The sequence below is a fragment of the Lepidochelys olivacea genome (assembly GCF_965140295.1).
Source record: "Lepidochelys olivacea isolate rLepOli2 genome assembly, chromosome: 2".
NCBI classification, from domain to species: Eukaryota; Metazoa; Chordata; order Testudines; family Cheloniidae; genus Lepidochelys; species Lepidochelys olivacea.
In genome coordinates, this window is record NC_140412.1 from 218,864,187 (window position 1) to 218,880,451 (window position 16,265).

General features: G+C 40.2%; 1 protein-coding gene across 3 annotated transcripts in view; it reads right to left on the bottom strand.

Annotated features, from left to right (window-relative positions):
* PHF14 (PHD finger protein 14) overlaps nucleotides 1-16,265 on the bottom strand; it is a 299,910-nt gene that overhangs the window by 174,180 nt on the left and 109,465 nt on the right. For all 3 annotated transcript variants that reach the window (XM_084620028.1, XM_084620027.1, XM_084620029.1), the window contains exon 14: nucleotides 5,181-5,349. In XM_084620028.1, the coding sequence (XP_084476154.1) occupies nucleotides 5,181-5,349 (169 nt within the window). The remainder of the gene's footprint in view (nucleotides 1-5,180; nucleotides 5,350-16,265) is intronic.

The window sequence follows — 16,265 nt, forward strand, 5'->3', positions numbered from 1 at the left end:
AAGAGGAAACATACAAAATGTCCCTATTTACCTTCCCACATAATGCAAGAACAAAGGGAATCTGAAACTGAAAGGTAGCACTTAAAATGGATAAAAGGAAAACCTTTTCTCCTAAACAATGTCAATAATTAACCTACAGACCTCACTGGTACAAAGCATCACTGAGTGTAGGAGCTTAGAAAGATTAGAAAAAGGAGAAGATGTAGATAAGCAAACATTCACAATTACATTAGATAGGTTGCATAATTAAAAAAAAAATTATAACATAACCCTCATGCATCAGGGCATAAGCCAGGGGTCGGCAACCTTTCGGAAGTGGTGTGCCGAGTCTTCATTTATTCACTCTAATTTAAAAGGCTTTGTGTGCCAGTAATACATTTTAATGTTTTTAGAAGGTCTCTAAGTCTATAATATATAACTAAACTAAACTATTGTTGTATGCAAAGTAAATAATGTTTTTAAAATGTTTAAGAAGCTTCATTTAAAATTAAATTAAAATGCAGAGCCTCCTGGACCGGTGGCCAGGCCCCGGGCAGTGTGAGTGCCACTGAAAATCAGCTCGTGTGCCACCTTTGGCATGCATGCCATAGGTTGCCTACCCCTGGCAGGATGAAACATCTATTATGGGAAAGTAATACCCTTTTTTTTACTATGGGGTGAAGCATGTTTTACTGGTAAGACCCTCCTGTGTTGCTTTTTGCCCATTTTTACTGTAAAATTCCTGGCTTTTACAAAAGCTATTATTCAGTTTTTTACTCCCTTTGACCTGAATTTCAGACCGCTCAAATATATGAAAATATGGATTATGTTAACAAAAATCAAATACTTTATATTAGGTAGATGTGTTTATGTTAATAAATTAATCTAAGTGTAAATACAAGGCTGTCTGTTAATATAAGACAGTGTATTGGAAGATACATACAGATGTGCATGCGTACATCAGTGCTTTAGTCCTTAAAAAAACAAAAAGAGTGCCAGAACTCCCCGGACCCAGCTCTCTGCTCTAGAAGGAGAGATGCCACCCAGCTCAATAACCTGAGCAGCCCAGGTAACTTAACCACCATCTCTCCTTTCAGAATGGGCCCAAAGTGGACCTGGAAATGGAAGAAATGAAGGAGGCAAGCATGTCATTTCTTCTAACTGCCTCCTCCACCTCTTGTGGGCCTACTCTAGAGGAGAGATGGCAGCTCAGTTACCTTGGCCGCCCACATTACCAAGCTGTCATCTCTCCTTCTGAAGCAGGGACCAGGATCCAGAAAAAGTCTTATTTTTCTCTATTTGTTCCTTTTCTTTTGTATTCCATATATTAACCCTGATATTTACCCAGAAAACTGTGAAGTTAATTTTCTTACACTGATTTTCACCTTTTTTAAGTTTGTATATTTCTTGGGAAATTTTAAACAAAATAAAAACAAAAATGTAGGGCCTTGGTTACTGGTCACTCTCAGGGACAGGTTTCTGCTCCAGATATCAGTGGTCTAATCAGGTATAGTAATTCCTGTATTTTTACCTTCCTACAAATGCACATTAGTTATTTCACACAGTTAATACGGTTTTTTTTAAGTTGATAATTAACAAGTGCTGTATATTACCTTCTTTATGTTGCATATACTGTCCTCTTGCCCTTAGCAACAGCTAATTCAACATCACCACCACTTATATTGCAATGCTTGGGGGGCCCAATCAGGGATCAAGCCATCATTGTGCTAGGCACTGTACAAAGACACAACAAAAAGCCAGCCCCTGCCTGACATGTTGTTTTAATTACTACATAAAGGTCCTAGGCTCCGTGCTACACACATGGTAAGGGAGATTTTCAATCATTTTTCAAACTGAGCTTAATGAATTGAAAAAAAAAAATCTGTAGGGAGGTAAAAAAGGTGGAAAAGGTAGAGGTATGAAGGTCATGAAGTACATTATTTATGCTTTGCCAATAGTTTCACAATTATATCTAATTAAGTGGGAAGCAGCTCCACTTCAACATCTAAATAAATATTAAATGTAATAAACCAATTATCATGACCAGATATTTTTTCTCCCTCATGCATGATCAGTCTTCAAAAGGAGTGTTAAAATAGTTTAACATGAATAAAAAAAGAAAAGATGGACGCTAGGAGTTGATTCTCCTTGTTCCAAGGACAATTCTTTTTTTAAGATGTACAGCAGCTTCATGTCCACAGAAAGCATTATTCACATGATAACATCAACAAACCATCACAAGATGGGTAAGGCATCTGGTGAATCAACTTTAAAAATTTACAAAGGAGGAAATACACAGTTTGTATTTGTTTGCCACAACAGCTTCACAGATTCAGTTTAAGACACTGTCTCCACTTCACAAGATTTTCTTCAAGGTTTATCCAACAGGACAGAAGTTAAAGATCAAATCACTGAGGCCAAGAATTGAGTCAACATGCATCAGAAATTACAATCTGTACTGAAAGGGCTCTGAGATAAAGTTGAAGATTAGCAAAATCAGAGTAGGAGGAATAACTACTGAATTACCACCATCTCCAAAGGCACGGAAAAGGGAAACAATTAAGTCTTAAAACTAAGAGATTACAGAATGATGAAATTGGCCATGTGGTGTGAGATACTGAATGCATCACAGACTCTTAAACTTACATAATAGTAACATTCAAGGTCAACAATGACAAAGTTTCTTAGATTCTACACATGGTGTGGCAATACACACTACGAAGATATGATTTCTAAAGAGTACTAATGAGTTGTGCATTAACTGGTCTGTGTAGATCCTGCTGGTTCCCGAGGGCACTTTAACACACAACCAAGGATCTCAAAATGCATTGCAAACATTAATTAAACTTAGCCTCACCCTCATGAGGCTTAGCCACATTTTTTAGATGAGGAAACTGAGGAATAGTAAGATTAAATGATTCAGCAAAGCATCTGTCACAGCTTGAAACAAAAAACATATCTCCCGATTTTAGTTTTGTGCCTTTGCCACAAATCCATCTTTTCCCTCAGATAATCCATTTTTTCATGATGGTGTTCAGGATTTACAACTATAATAGTCACCTGAGGGAGTGTGGAGAGGGGAATGAAAAATCTGATTCAGACTCCTCCCTGAGAATAGGAGCCACTACTCCTATGTCCTTTCATTGCTTGATTCTTTAAGCCTTATCACTTTAAAGCTTTCAAAACTAGGGTGACATTTTAAAAAAAATAAGATGATTTAATTTCATTAAGATGATTTCAAGAGCCTATCAGTCAGAAATGGAACTTTCCTTCAAGCTGAAGAAACTTTTATTTTCTTCCTATGCAAAGAGGTTCTTTGCTTTATTCATGTGCCCTCTCTTCCTGGCCTTGTCATTCCTACAGGCTGAACTGAATTAGCCCCTATGTCCTGAATGATTCTTAAAGTTCTTCCTAACTGCTGGAACAGGAAAGGAAAGCATTCCTTGGATTGGAGCTCAAAATTTTGACAACAGGTTCTGCAGGTCAAAAAACAATCCCAATGTGAAGATTCTGATGTGGATAAAAACTTCTAGCAATCGTAAGAATTCATAGCTTAACCACATCAAAGGTTAGCTGGACAACATAAGCAAAGCATAATGAGACTCCAAAGCAGATTGCTTTAAGAAAATCTAGTAACGCCATGTAATAAACAATGGATATGGCTAGTCTGAGATGGGGTGAGGGGGGAAGAGGCAGCGGTAGTTATTTTGGGTATATCTTTTTGCAGATGAACCATAGTTCATATACAACCTAAGGGTCGCAGATGCCACACAGCCCCAAACCTGACAGGTGAGAGACCAAAGGACTGTATTCTAGAAAAAATTATACCTTTGATTGTATTTATGGATATTTTTTCAAGTTCTCTATTAATCTTGTTATGCAGTATTGTATTATAATGAAAAATCCAATAAAAGCCTTTAATTAGAAACATGTAGGAAAACAAATCTTGAAGGATCGGCGTACGGTGGGAAATGATAAGAGAATACAGTCACGATTAATAGTAGCTCCGCTTTCAAGGGAATGATCTACAGGCTTTTTGCTTTGCCAGTAAAAAAAACAAAATTTCTGTTTATTAAAAGCATCCAATAATGGTTGCTTTTTTGTTCGTTTGTTTTTGGTGGGGGGGGTTTTGAGAGCAGAAGCACTGCAAAGTATATTGTTAGACAGCACACTCTAAAGCACATTAAAGCATATATAAAATTGTGCAAAATGGAACACATAAAGGTTCAAATGATAAATGATAAATATATAATGACATTACATAGTGTTTTTGAGACATACCAAAAATTTTTAAACTATTGTTTTTATCCCCGCTGCCATGGCTGTTAGAGGAATCCATTACACTAACTGTGAAAATCACATTTTTATAAACATACACACACACACACACTCACACGTGCAAAATTAATCAATTAATTACCTTTTAATAATATAACGGGTAATATCAAATTGATTACTTTTGCAAAGTATCCTTTAGAACTTATCTCAAGTACCAAAGTATCGCTACTTCTTCTTTTACCAAGTACTGTGAAGAATCAAGTTAACATTATCTGTACAATGCAACTTTGACTATTTCTCACTTTAAAAAAAATAAAATATACCCAAGTGTATAAAATAAACCCAAGTGACAGCCCCTGACAACGAAGACCTCTGTCTCCCCTCAAGACAAGAAGTAGAAAAGGTGTAATCTTCTTCTTTATTATCTTAGATAAACCACTGCTAGGGGGTAAAAATCATTTATTCTTTATGGCTATTCATTGAAACTGCCAAGCAGGATGACAAATCATGCCAACTGTGGTGGGTTAGGTGACACAAATTGACTATTTCACATAGACCAGAGAACATCAGTCAAAATATAAAGATTTCTGGCTGTTACCTACTTGTGGTGAATTTTATTTTATTTGACTTGGCAACCTACAGTTTAAAGGGAAAGCTTGCTCTACCATTCTTTGAAGTACACAGTTACCAGCATTATTATTTTAGGTACTTCCTCAGAAGTCAAGTAAATCACCTTTTGAGACAAAAAATTAAGTATCTAATAATCAGAGAAAATAGTTTTTACAACCATATTAGAATGTCATAGGTTGCCATTATTTAAATACAGCGCTAATTCATCGTACCCTAAAGGTCCCAATTTTACAAATACTAAGCCAAATAATTATGAATATGATCTATTCAATCACAATTAAGTTGTCATTTACCGTGTTTCTGATTGGAATCTTCTTTGGTTCTGGTGGCACATCCTGTGGAACAAATTTCACTGGTTCCTTAATTTGCCTCCTTGATCTCTTGGTCCCATCTGGTAAGGTTTCCATGGCAATATCTGCTTCCATGTCACTGCTGCCTGCCTGGTCACACTCGGAGCACTGCCTGGAAGAGAAAGATTTTATATGGACAACATCAACCACAAAGCAAAAGTAAAATATTTTGGTAAAAATACAATACAGGAACAAAACAATTCCACAAAAATGTAAGGTAATTTTCCCAAAATAACAGATATTCAAGTAGCTGCCCTTGCCAGATACACAGCCTATTTTATTTATTTTTTCATGTCATTTAAGTCATTTGGGATCTAAACTATTTGGAAGCAATCTTTCATATTTAGGAAAGATATTTCTTCTACTCTTTCACCATTTTTTAATCCTACCCCCATTGATCTTGAATCTATTCATTATTATAGCTGCTGCAGCCTCTAATCTCTGCCAATTACACTGTGCGGAATTTGCTCTGTGTTGGCAGCTTTTTCTGACAGACTCGCAAGAAGGGTTTCCTCTGAAAATCAATAGACCCTTTTAAAGATTGTGGACAATTCAATTCACACTAGATACATTTTTTTAAAGTCCAGAAGACATTAAAAGACAAATGAAGTTGTATAGGCTGTGAAGTACATATTAGCAATTTTTTTTATATACAGATGAAAAACCCCTTGTTGTATTTCCAAAAAATTATAAATTCATGGTCAGAACTTCAAAAGTAAGCAATTGTTAATGTATGCTATTAACAAGCTTCATCAAAGAAAAGTCACAAGATGTGAAGTCATCTTCATATGTTCTCATATACAGAACAAAATAATACGTGTCATACCAAGATGTTCAGTCATAAATGCAGATGTTAACCTAATATATGGAATTGAAATTTCAAGTCTACCTGTTAATATCAGTGACATCAAATTAATTTTGAAATCTTTTTTGATTATACTAAAATACATTGTTCAATGCATTTTACTGCAAATCCTACCAAAATTCTATCATCAGCAGCAATTTTTTCATTTCCCAAAATCTGTATTTTAAATATTGGTTATTGAAAGTATTATAAATTTCCTGAAATAGTATGCCAACTATTAAATAATGAAATTTAAATTTTAAATTAGCATACAAACATTGAAAATAATTTAAATGAAGTAGCACAACTTGTTTCAGCAAGAAATAAAAATGTGTACTTTCTTATTCATTTATTAATATATATTTTATATGGTCTGAAGATAAGAAGCTGTACTAACTTACCGCCTATAAAAAACAGAATTTTTGCAACACAATTCCAGGTTATAAAAAGTCAAATGAAATTTTCTTTTAAAAAATTAAATATTAAAAGCAAATGTTTAAAAATAAAATGTAACTATGGCATATTTACCATAAATCACCTGGATGCTTTTTTTATCATGAGGAAAGGAAATGTTTACAAAGTTGAGCCTAAAATAGATTTAACAGAAACAGCTTTGCTGCTATGAATTTCAATGCAAACAAGGGCATTATTAAGTAATGTAAGCAACTGAAAAACATCAGTGCTATTGTGTTTTGAAAAGAGAACGCTGAACAATAATATATTTAATTTAATTCAAATACCAGTGCATTTTTAAATCAACAAAGCTGAATTATGGTAGATATGCCCCACATTGTATTAAGACTCACAATGTAAAGAGACTCACATTTCTCTTACTAAAACATACTATTAACAAAGGTTGCTGTTTAATCTGTGATTTACACCAGTTCCCGTAGTTGGGGCACAAGAACATGAGTAGCTATTCCAATATAAAGCTAACTGCTCTGATATAAAGCAAACACATGTTTTCGTTGGCTTGGCGTTTGTGTTTTCTAAAACTGGAAACATCCTGAGCATTAGTCTCAAATCATTTCTGGTCAGACCAGAAGACAAGCCAACAGACAGCACTGTCTACTTATTAGAGCACAGGTTGATGAGTCAGGAAAACATGTGATCTAATCCTACTTGGATAAAAGCTAACTGTAAGAGATAAATTGTATTTCAGTAATACACATGTATTCCCAAGGAGTGTAGAGGCACAGACAAAGCAGAAGTCTTTATAAAACAGGTCAAAGGGATGATCCAGCAGTTAGGCACTAGCTAGGGACTCAAAAGACGTGGGTTCAATTCCCTGCTCCATCACAGATTTCTTGTGTGACCTTTAGTCTTGCTGTGTTTCAGTGCCCATTTGTAAAATGGGGATAACAGAACTTCTCTTCCTTACAGGGGTATTGTGGAGATAAATACACTAAAGATTGTCACGTACTCAGACGCTATGGTAACAAGGGCCAAAAAGTACCTGAGATAGATTTATAAGAGACCTGTTACAAAAAAAATGAGCATTGTAACTTTTATATCAGTCAAGAAGAACACCAAACTATCTAGTTGAGATTGTACATGAGAAATTTGCAAAAAATGTACAGAGAACTTCTGAGTAAACTCTGGAATTGGTGGCACAAATGCCACTGCAGTCAGAACTAGGAAAAATGCAAGTCACCCAACAAGAAGGTAGTGGAAGCTTGGTCTGAAAAGTAGCAAAGAAAAAAATTCAATGGGGGAAAATAGAAGCACAATAAATTAACTCTTAAATGCACTTAAGTCACTTGGCAGAAACATGGCCGATATGGCAAGGGAGAATACAGGACAGAGGTGGTTGGTCCAGACAGCACAAGTGTGCCTGCTGAAGCAAAGAATCAAGGAGTTAGTCCAAGCGAAGGTAAATTATGCTTATTTCTTTGGATTTGTAATACTGAAGCTGTTCTATACCCGTAATCATTTTGTTTGCTATTCTAATATATCTTTTCAGAGATAGAGCGGCCAGAACTGCACACAATATTCTAGATGTGGCCATACCATGAATTTATCTGGTGGCATTATGATATTTTGTTTATCTATCCCTTTCCTAATGGTTCCTAACATTCTGTTAACTTTTTTTGACTACTGGTGCATATTTAGCAGATGTTTTCAAAGAACTACCCACGATGACTCCAAGATCTCTTTCTTGAGAGGTAACAGTTAATTTACACCCCATCATTGTATATGCAGGAATTTGATTATTTTTTCCAACATGCATTATTTTTTTTTAATCAACATTGACTTTCATCCACCATTTTGGTGCCCAGTCACCTGGTTTTGTGGGATCAGTTTGTTACTCTTCGCATTCAGCTTTGGATCTAACTAACTTGAATAATTTTGTATCATCTGCAAACTTTGCCATCTCACTCTTTAACCCTTTTTCCAGATCATTTACAAACGTGTTTAATAGCACTGGTCCTAGTACAAATTCCTGGGGGACCCCACTATTTATCTCTCTCTTTTGTGAATGCTGGCCATTTATTCCTACCCTCTGTTTTCTATCTTTTAACCAGCTACTGTTCAATGAGAGGACCTTCCCTCTTATTCTATGACTGCTTACTATACCTAAAAGCCTTTGGTCAGAGACCTTGTCAAACACTTTCTGAAAGTCCAAGTATACAGTACTGTGTATCCACCTGATCACCCTTGTCCTCGTGCTTGCTGACACTTCAAAGAATTCTAGTAGATTGAGGGTAATGTGTTCCCTTTACAAAAGCTGTATTGACTCTTCCAAAATATCGTGCTCATCTACCTGTCTGATAATTCTTTTCTTTATTATAGTTTCAACCAATTTGCCGGATACTGAAGTTAGGCTTCCCAGCCTGTAAATGCTAGCGTTGCCTCAGGAACCTTCTTTAAAAAGGTTATCAGCATTAGTTAACTGCCAGTCATCTGGTGGTACAAAGGCTGATTTAAGCAATAGGTTACATACTACAGTTAGTTTCTTCAGAACACTGGGCCGAATACCATCCGGTCCTGGTGACTTATTACTGTTTAATTTATCAATCTGTTCCAAAATCTCCTCAACTGACATCTCAAACTGGGACAGTTCCTCTGGTTTGTCACCTAAAAGAAATGTATAAGTTGTGGGAATCTCCCTCACATCCTTTGCAGTGAAAACCAATGCAAAAGAATTCATTTATCTTCTCCACAACAGCCTTGTCTTTCTTGGGTGCTCCTTTAGTTCCTTGATTATCCAGTGATTGTTTGGCAGCCTTCCTGCTTCTCATTTACTTGAAAACAATTTTGCTGTTGTTTTTCATCTCTTTTATTTAATTGTGCTTCGAAGTCTGATTTGGCCTACCTAATTATACTTTTACACTTGACTTGCCAGAGTTTACATTCTTTTCTCTTTTCCTCAGCCCTGGTCTACACTACGAGTAGAATTTAGCAGTGTTGGATCAATTTAACTCTGCACCCGTCCACACGACAAAGCCATTTTTGTTGACTTAAAGGGCTCTTAAAATCGATTTCTGTACTCCTCCCCGACGAGCGGCTTAGTGCTGAAATTGACATCGCCAGGTCGAATTTGGAGTAGTGTGGATGCAATTTGACGGTACTGGCCTCCGGGAGCTATCCCAGAGTGCTCCATTGTGACCACTCTGGACAGCACTTTCAACTCAGATCCACTAGGCAGTTACACAGGAAAAGCACCAGGAACTTTTGAATTTCATTTCCTGTTTGGCCAGTGTGGCGAGCACATCAGCAGAGGTGACCATGCAGTCCCGGAATCGAAAAAGAGCTCCAGCATGGACCGAACGGGAGACATTGGATCTAATCGCTGTATGGGGAGATGAATCCGTGCTATCTGAACTCCATTCCAAAAGATGAAATGCCAAAATATTTGAAAAAGTCTCCAAGGGCATGATGGACAGAGGCTAAAACAGGGACCCATAGCAGTGCCACATGAAAATTAAAGAGCTGAGGCAAGCCTACCAAAAAAACCACAGAGCCAAATGGCCTCTCCGGGTCAGACCACCAGACATGCCACTTCTATGATGAGCTGCATGCAATTCTAGGGGGTGCCCCTACCACTACTCCACCCCTGTAAGTGGACTCCTGCAAGGAGGGAGTCTCACACAACAGGGATGAGGATTTTGGGAACAAGGAAGATGATTAGGAGGCAGAGGATGAAACCATTCTCCCTGATAGCCAGGAACTGTTTATCACCCTGGAGCCAATACCCTCCCAGACCATGAAGCCAGAGAAGGCACCTCTGGTGAGTGTACCTTTGTAAATATAATACATGGTTTAAAAGCAAGCGTGTTTAATGATTAATTTGCCCTGAAGACTTGGGATGCATTCGCGGCCAGTACAGCTACTGGAAAAATCTGTTAACGTGTCTGGGGATGGAGCGTACTCCCAACGCCTTTGCAAAAGGTTTCTGGGGAGGGCAGCCTTATTCCGTCCTCCATGGTAGGACACTTTACCACGCCAGGCCAGTAGCACGTAGTCTGGAGTCACTGCATAACAAAGCATGGCAGTGTATGGTCCCGGTGTCTCTCTGTGTTATCCTCAGGAGAGTGATATCATTCATGGTCACCTAGTTGAAATAGGGGAATTTTATTAAGGGGACATTCAGAGGTGGCCGTTCCTTCTGGGCTGTTTGCCTGTGGCTGAAAAGAAATCATCCCTGCTGTTAGCACGCGGTGGGGGGAGGGGTGAAGCAATCATCCCAGAGAATTGTGGCGGGGGGAGGGGGTGGTTAGTTGGGTTTGTGCTGCACGTTAACCTGAAAACAGCAGCCCCTCCTTTTAAATGGACAACCCATTTTAAATGGACAACCCAAAGGGTGCGTGGTATGGGAAATAAGGGTGCTGCTATTTGAATCCATTCCCACGTGTTATGAAGGTGCTATGTAATGTTAACAGCTTGGTTCACCGTGAAAGAGTCTACCCATTGTTATCTAAAATGTGTCTTTTTAAATACTACTCTCCCTTTTTTTTCTCCCGCAGCTGCATGTTTCAACGCTCCCCCTATCATCTGCATCCCAGAGACTAGCGCAGATAAGAAGGCAAAAAAAATGCACTTGCGATGAAATGTTCTCTGAGCTCACGCAGTCCTCCCGCACTGAAAGAGCTCAGGAGAATGCGTGGAGGCAGACAATGGCAGAGTCCAGGAAAGCAGAAAATGAACGCGAGGACAGGAGGGACGAGCAAGAGGAGAGGTGATGGCAGCGTGATGAGAGGAGGCAGGATGCAATGCTGAGGCTACTGGAGGATCAAACTGATATGCTCCGGCACGTGCTTGAGGTGCAGGAAAGGCAGCAGGAGCATAGACCACAGCTGCAGCCCCTGTGTAACCGCCCACCCTCCTCCCCAAGTTCCATAGCCTCCTCACCCAGACGCCAAGAACACGGGGGGGTTGGGGGGATTCTCCGGGCACCCAACTACTCCACCCCAGTCTGTCCAAGCAACAGAAGGCTGGCATTCAGTAAGTTTTGAAGTGCAGTGTGGCCTTGTCCTTCCCTCCTCCACCACTCCACCCGGTGCTTCCCTCCTCCCCCACCCCTCCCGGGCTACCTTGGCAGTTATCCCCCTATTTGTGTGACGAATTAATAAAGAATGCATGAATTTGAAACAACAATGACTTTACTACCTCTGCAAGCGGCGATGGAAGGGGGGAGAGTGGTTGGTCTACAGGGGAGTAGAGTGAACCAAAGGGGCAGGTTTCCATCAAGGAAAAACAAACAGAACTGTCACACCGTAGCCTGGTCAGCCATTAAACTGGTTTTCAAAGCTTCTCTGATGTACAGTGCAACCTGCTGTGCTCTTCTAACTGCCCTGGTGTCTGGCTGCGCGTAATCAGCTGCCAGACAATTTGCCTCAACCTCCCACCCTGCCATAAACGTCTCCCCCTTACTCTCACAGATATTGTGGAGCACACAGCAAGCAGCAATAACAATGGGAATATTGGTTTCACTGAGGTCTAACCGAGTCAGTAAACTGTGCCAGGGAACTTTTAAACATCCAAATGCACATTCTACCACCATTCTGCACTTGCTTAGCCTATAGTTGAACAGCTCCTGACTACTGTCCAGGGTGCCTGTGTACGGCTTCATAAGCCATGGCATTAAGGGGTAGGCTGGGTCCCCAAGGATAACTATAGGCATTTCAACATCCCCAATGGTTATTTTCTGGTCTGGGTTGTAAATCCCTTCCTGCAGCTGTTGAAACAGACCAGAGTGCCTGAAGATGGGAGCGTCATGTACCTTTCCCGGCCATCCCACATTGATGTCCGTTGTGATCCACCAGTGCTTGCAGCACCATTGAAAAGTACCCCTTGCGGTTTATGTACTGGCTGCCAAGGTGGTCCGGTCCCAAGACAGGGATACGCATTCCATCTATCACCCCACCACAGTTAGGGAATCCATTGCAGCAAAGCCATCCACTATGACCTGCACATTTCCCAGAGTCACTACCTTTGATAGCAGCAGCTCAATGATTGCGTTAGCTACTTGGATCACAGCAACCTCCACAGTAGATTTGCCCACTCCAAATTGATTCCTGACTGACCGGTAGCTGTCTGGCATTGCAAGCGTCCACAGAGCTATCGCCACTCGCTTGTGAACTGTGAGTACTACTTTCATCTTGGAAAGCAAGTCACAAAGTTCCATGAAAGTGCCATTGGGAATCATCCCAGACCTGCAACACTATGTGGTCCCACCAGTCTGTGCTTGTTTCCCAAGCCCAGAATCGGCGTTCCACGGCATGAGCCTGCCCCATTGCCACCAGGATGTCCAAATTGCCAGGGCCCGTACTTTGAGAGAAGTCTGTGTCCATGTCCTCATCACTCTCGTCACCACGCTGCCGTCGCCTCCTCGCCTGCTTTTGCAGGTTCTGGTTCTGGTTCTGCACACACTGTTTACAATGCTCATAACTGCCAGGGTGATCTGAGATGGCTCCATGCTTGCTGTGGTATGGTGTCTGCAGGAGAGCAGAGTTGCAGCGGATGACGATGGTTAGCAGGCCTACTGCACCATCCGTTGCCAGCAGCACCAGGACACAACAGCAGTGGTGCCGGTGAGATGAGCGGGCTGCACGCTTGCCGTGGTATGGCATCTGCAGGAGAGCAGAGTTGCAGCGGAAGCGGTGGATGACGATGGTTTGCTGTCCTATTGCACCGTCTGCTGAAAGCAGTATGGCGTCCACACGGAAAAAAGGCGTGAAACGATTTTCTGCCGTTGCTTTCACGGAGGGAGGGGTGACTGATGACATGTACCCAAAACCACACGCGACAATGTTTTGCCCCGTCAAGCATTGAGAGCTTAACCCAGAATTCCAGTGGGTGGCGGAGACTGCGAGAACAGTGGGATAGCTACCCACAGTGCAATTCTCTGACAGTCGACGCTCTCCAAGGTGCTGTGGATGCACTCTGCCAACTTAATGCGCTTAGTGGGGACACACACAATCAACTTTATAAAATCGCTTCTATAAAAATCGACTTCTATAAATTTGACCTAATTTCGTAGTGTAGACATACCCTCAGACAGATTTGACTTCCTATTTTTGAAGAATGCTTTTTTGCCTCTACTCACCTCTTTAAGTCTGCTTTTTAGCCAGGGTAGCATTTATTTGGTCTTCTTATTTTTTTTCTAAAGATTATTACTACATTTGACGTTATTCTTTCTTTCACAGATAGCACCACTCCCCCAACAGTGTGACCTACTCTTTCTTGTATATTTTGTACCATGTGTGACAGAACCCTATGAGACACTTTCCTACACTTTGTACCCTGTGTGACACTGTAATATTTTTTGTACAAGGCAAGTCTTGTGCGATATCATTTAAAAACTCATAATTTGCTGGTTAGTATTGTCCTGGTAAAATATGTGTGCCAACATTGTATGTGTAGTTATAAGATTCCAGTATATGCTGTTATTAACGCCACAACCCTGCCCAGACAGAAGTTGTCAATCAGGTGCGTGCTTAAGAAAGGAATGTGTGCTTGCCTTAATTTGCATTTAAGCAGTAAAAAAGTCAAAACAGTCAGGGAAGATAAACGAAGTTCAAACAGTTGAATAAACAGCAGGGAATATCCTTCCACACAGCCTCTTTGGCTCCTGGTTTTCAGCTGGAAATATTTTTCAAGAGGGAGTCTGAAATTATAAAAAGGAGGGACAAACACTCCAAAGCACCCCCCTCTCTCTTTTTGCCCATTCGTTCACTGCACCTAAAGAGACAAAGGAAGCAGCCACTGGATTCTGGAGGAGTGGTCCTGACCTCAAGAGTCTGGTCAGTAAGATTGCTTAAAGCATGTGATGAGAAAACTTTTCTTTGAATCTAATGTAGTTTGTTAAGTTAGGCACCAGTAAATGTTTTATCTTTATTTTTCTTGTAATTATTTCTGACTTTTATGTCTAATTACTTGTACTCACTTCAAATCTATATCTTTGTAGTTAATAAACTTATTTTATCTAATCCAGTGTGTTCAAGTTCAAACGTCTGAGTAACTACATTTGGTAACAAGTTGTGTGCATACTCCATTACAGGAATAATAGACTCAATATATTTGTACTGTCCAGGAGAGGGTGGGGCAATACAGGATATATGTTTCTAGGGGGAAATTTGGGACTGGATGTGCATTGAGGTCACCGGCAGCATAATCAAGGCTAGTAAGAGCCAAGTTGTAGCTGGCTGGCTGAAGCACAAATACACACATAACTAGGAGCGACTTACACGCTGGAGGCTGTAAGCAGTCCAGCAGGAGATTACAGGAGCAAGGCACTGTTAAGGGCACCCCAGGTCACAGGGTCAGGGGGGACACAGCTACTCATTAGTCGGGATTGTACCCGAGTATGTCAGACCCTGGTATTATCATGTCCCACTGATTATCATCATTCCACCAAGTTTCTGTGATGCCTATTATATCAACATCCTCATTTAATACAAGCAATTCAAGTTCACCCATCTTAGTACTGAGACTTTTAACATTTGTATACAAGAACTTATAAAATTGGCTAATATTTAGTTGTCTGCCTTCATGTGATATAATTGAATGTAACTGAATTATTTTTCACTTGAGTGTTTTTCTTCAGTGCCTACCAGTACTTTATCAACTTCTATTCCATCCTCTTGACTAGGATATAGAATATTCCCCTTTAACAAATCTTCTCATTTGGTATCACAAGCCCCCTAGAAATCTTACAAAGGAAAATTAGCGAGATTTTGCAAGTCTTACAGGAAGAGGATGTTTATATGGATGACATTTTTAGTTTATTAGAAGTAAAAGTGGTCTCTCATGCTGGACTATGCATGAACTATGTATATGCAGAAGCAGGGAAAGAAAGCTATCCACACGGAGAGCATTAACACCACCATGTGTGGAATCTCAGTAGGCATTAGGAAGCCATGGTAGGACTTGTCAGTCAGCCAGGAAAGAAATGTCTCAAAGAGGCCAGGTTGGACATAAGGGGAGAGGGGCCTGTTGAGCACAAGTGTTCCTCCATCTCCTCTCCCGAAGAATTGTTATAGGTGTGATTTAGGGAGCTCCCACTTAGATCAAAATGTCCTCTACTTTTTTCCAGTTATTTGCTAATACATAGGAGAAAACAGAACCCTTCCTATCATTCCTGATGAAGAAAGCAGACACAATACTCTCCTGATCTAGGAGCATGAGGACCCCCCTTACTGTCTACAAACATACTTCTTGACAACTGGGGTAGGAGAAATGCTGTTCCCCCATACTCAAAGATCAGTATCGTTTTTATTTGAGCACTGGAATCTCCATCCCTGGGAGGTGGGGAGGAGGAGAGAGAAGAAATTGAGAGAGAAGTTGCAGTGAGGAGATTTAGCTTGGATATTAGGAAAAACTTTTTCGCTAGGAGGGTGGGGAAACACTGGAATGTGTTACCTAGGAAGGTGGTGGAATCTCCTTCCTTAGAACTTTTTAAGGTCAGGCTTGACAAAGCCCTGGCTGGGATGATTTAATTGGGGATCGGTCCTGCTTTGAGCAGGGGGTTAGACTAGATGACCTCCTGAGGTCCCTTCCAACCCTGATATTCTAGAATTCTATGATTCTATGATTAAGAGAGTTTCAGTGCATGGAAACCAGAGCCTATTCCCATAGATCTACAACAACTCAGTGCTTATTTCTTATTAGCTTTGTGCAATAAACCTGCCAGATTTCTAAAGAGATTAGACTACTGAAAACCACCAAATTCAGCTCTATGG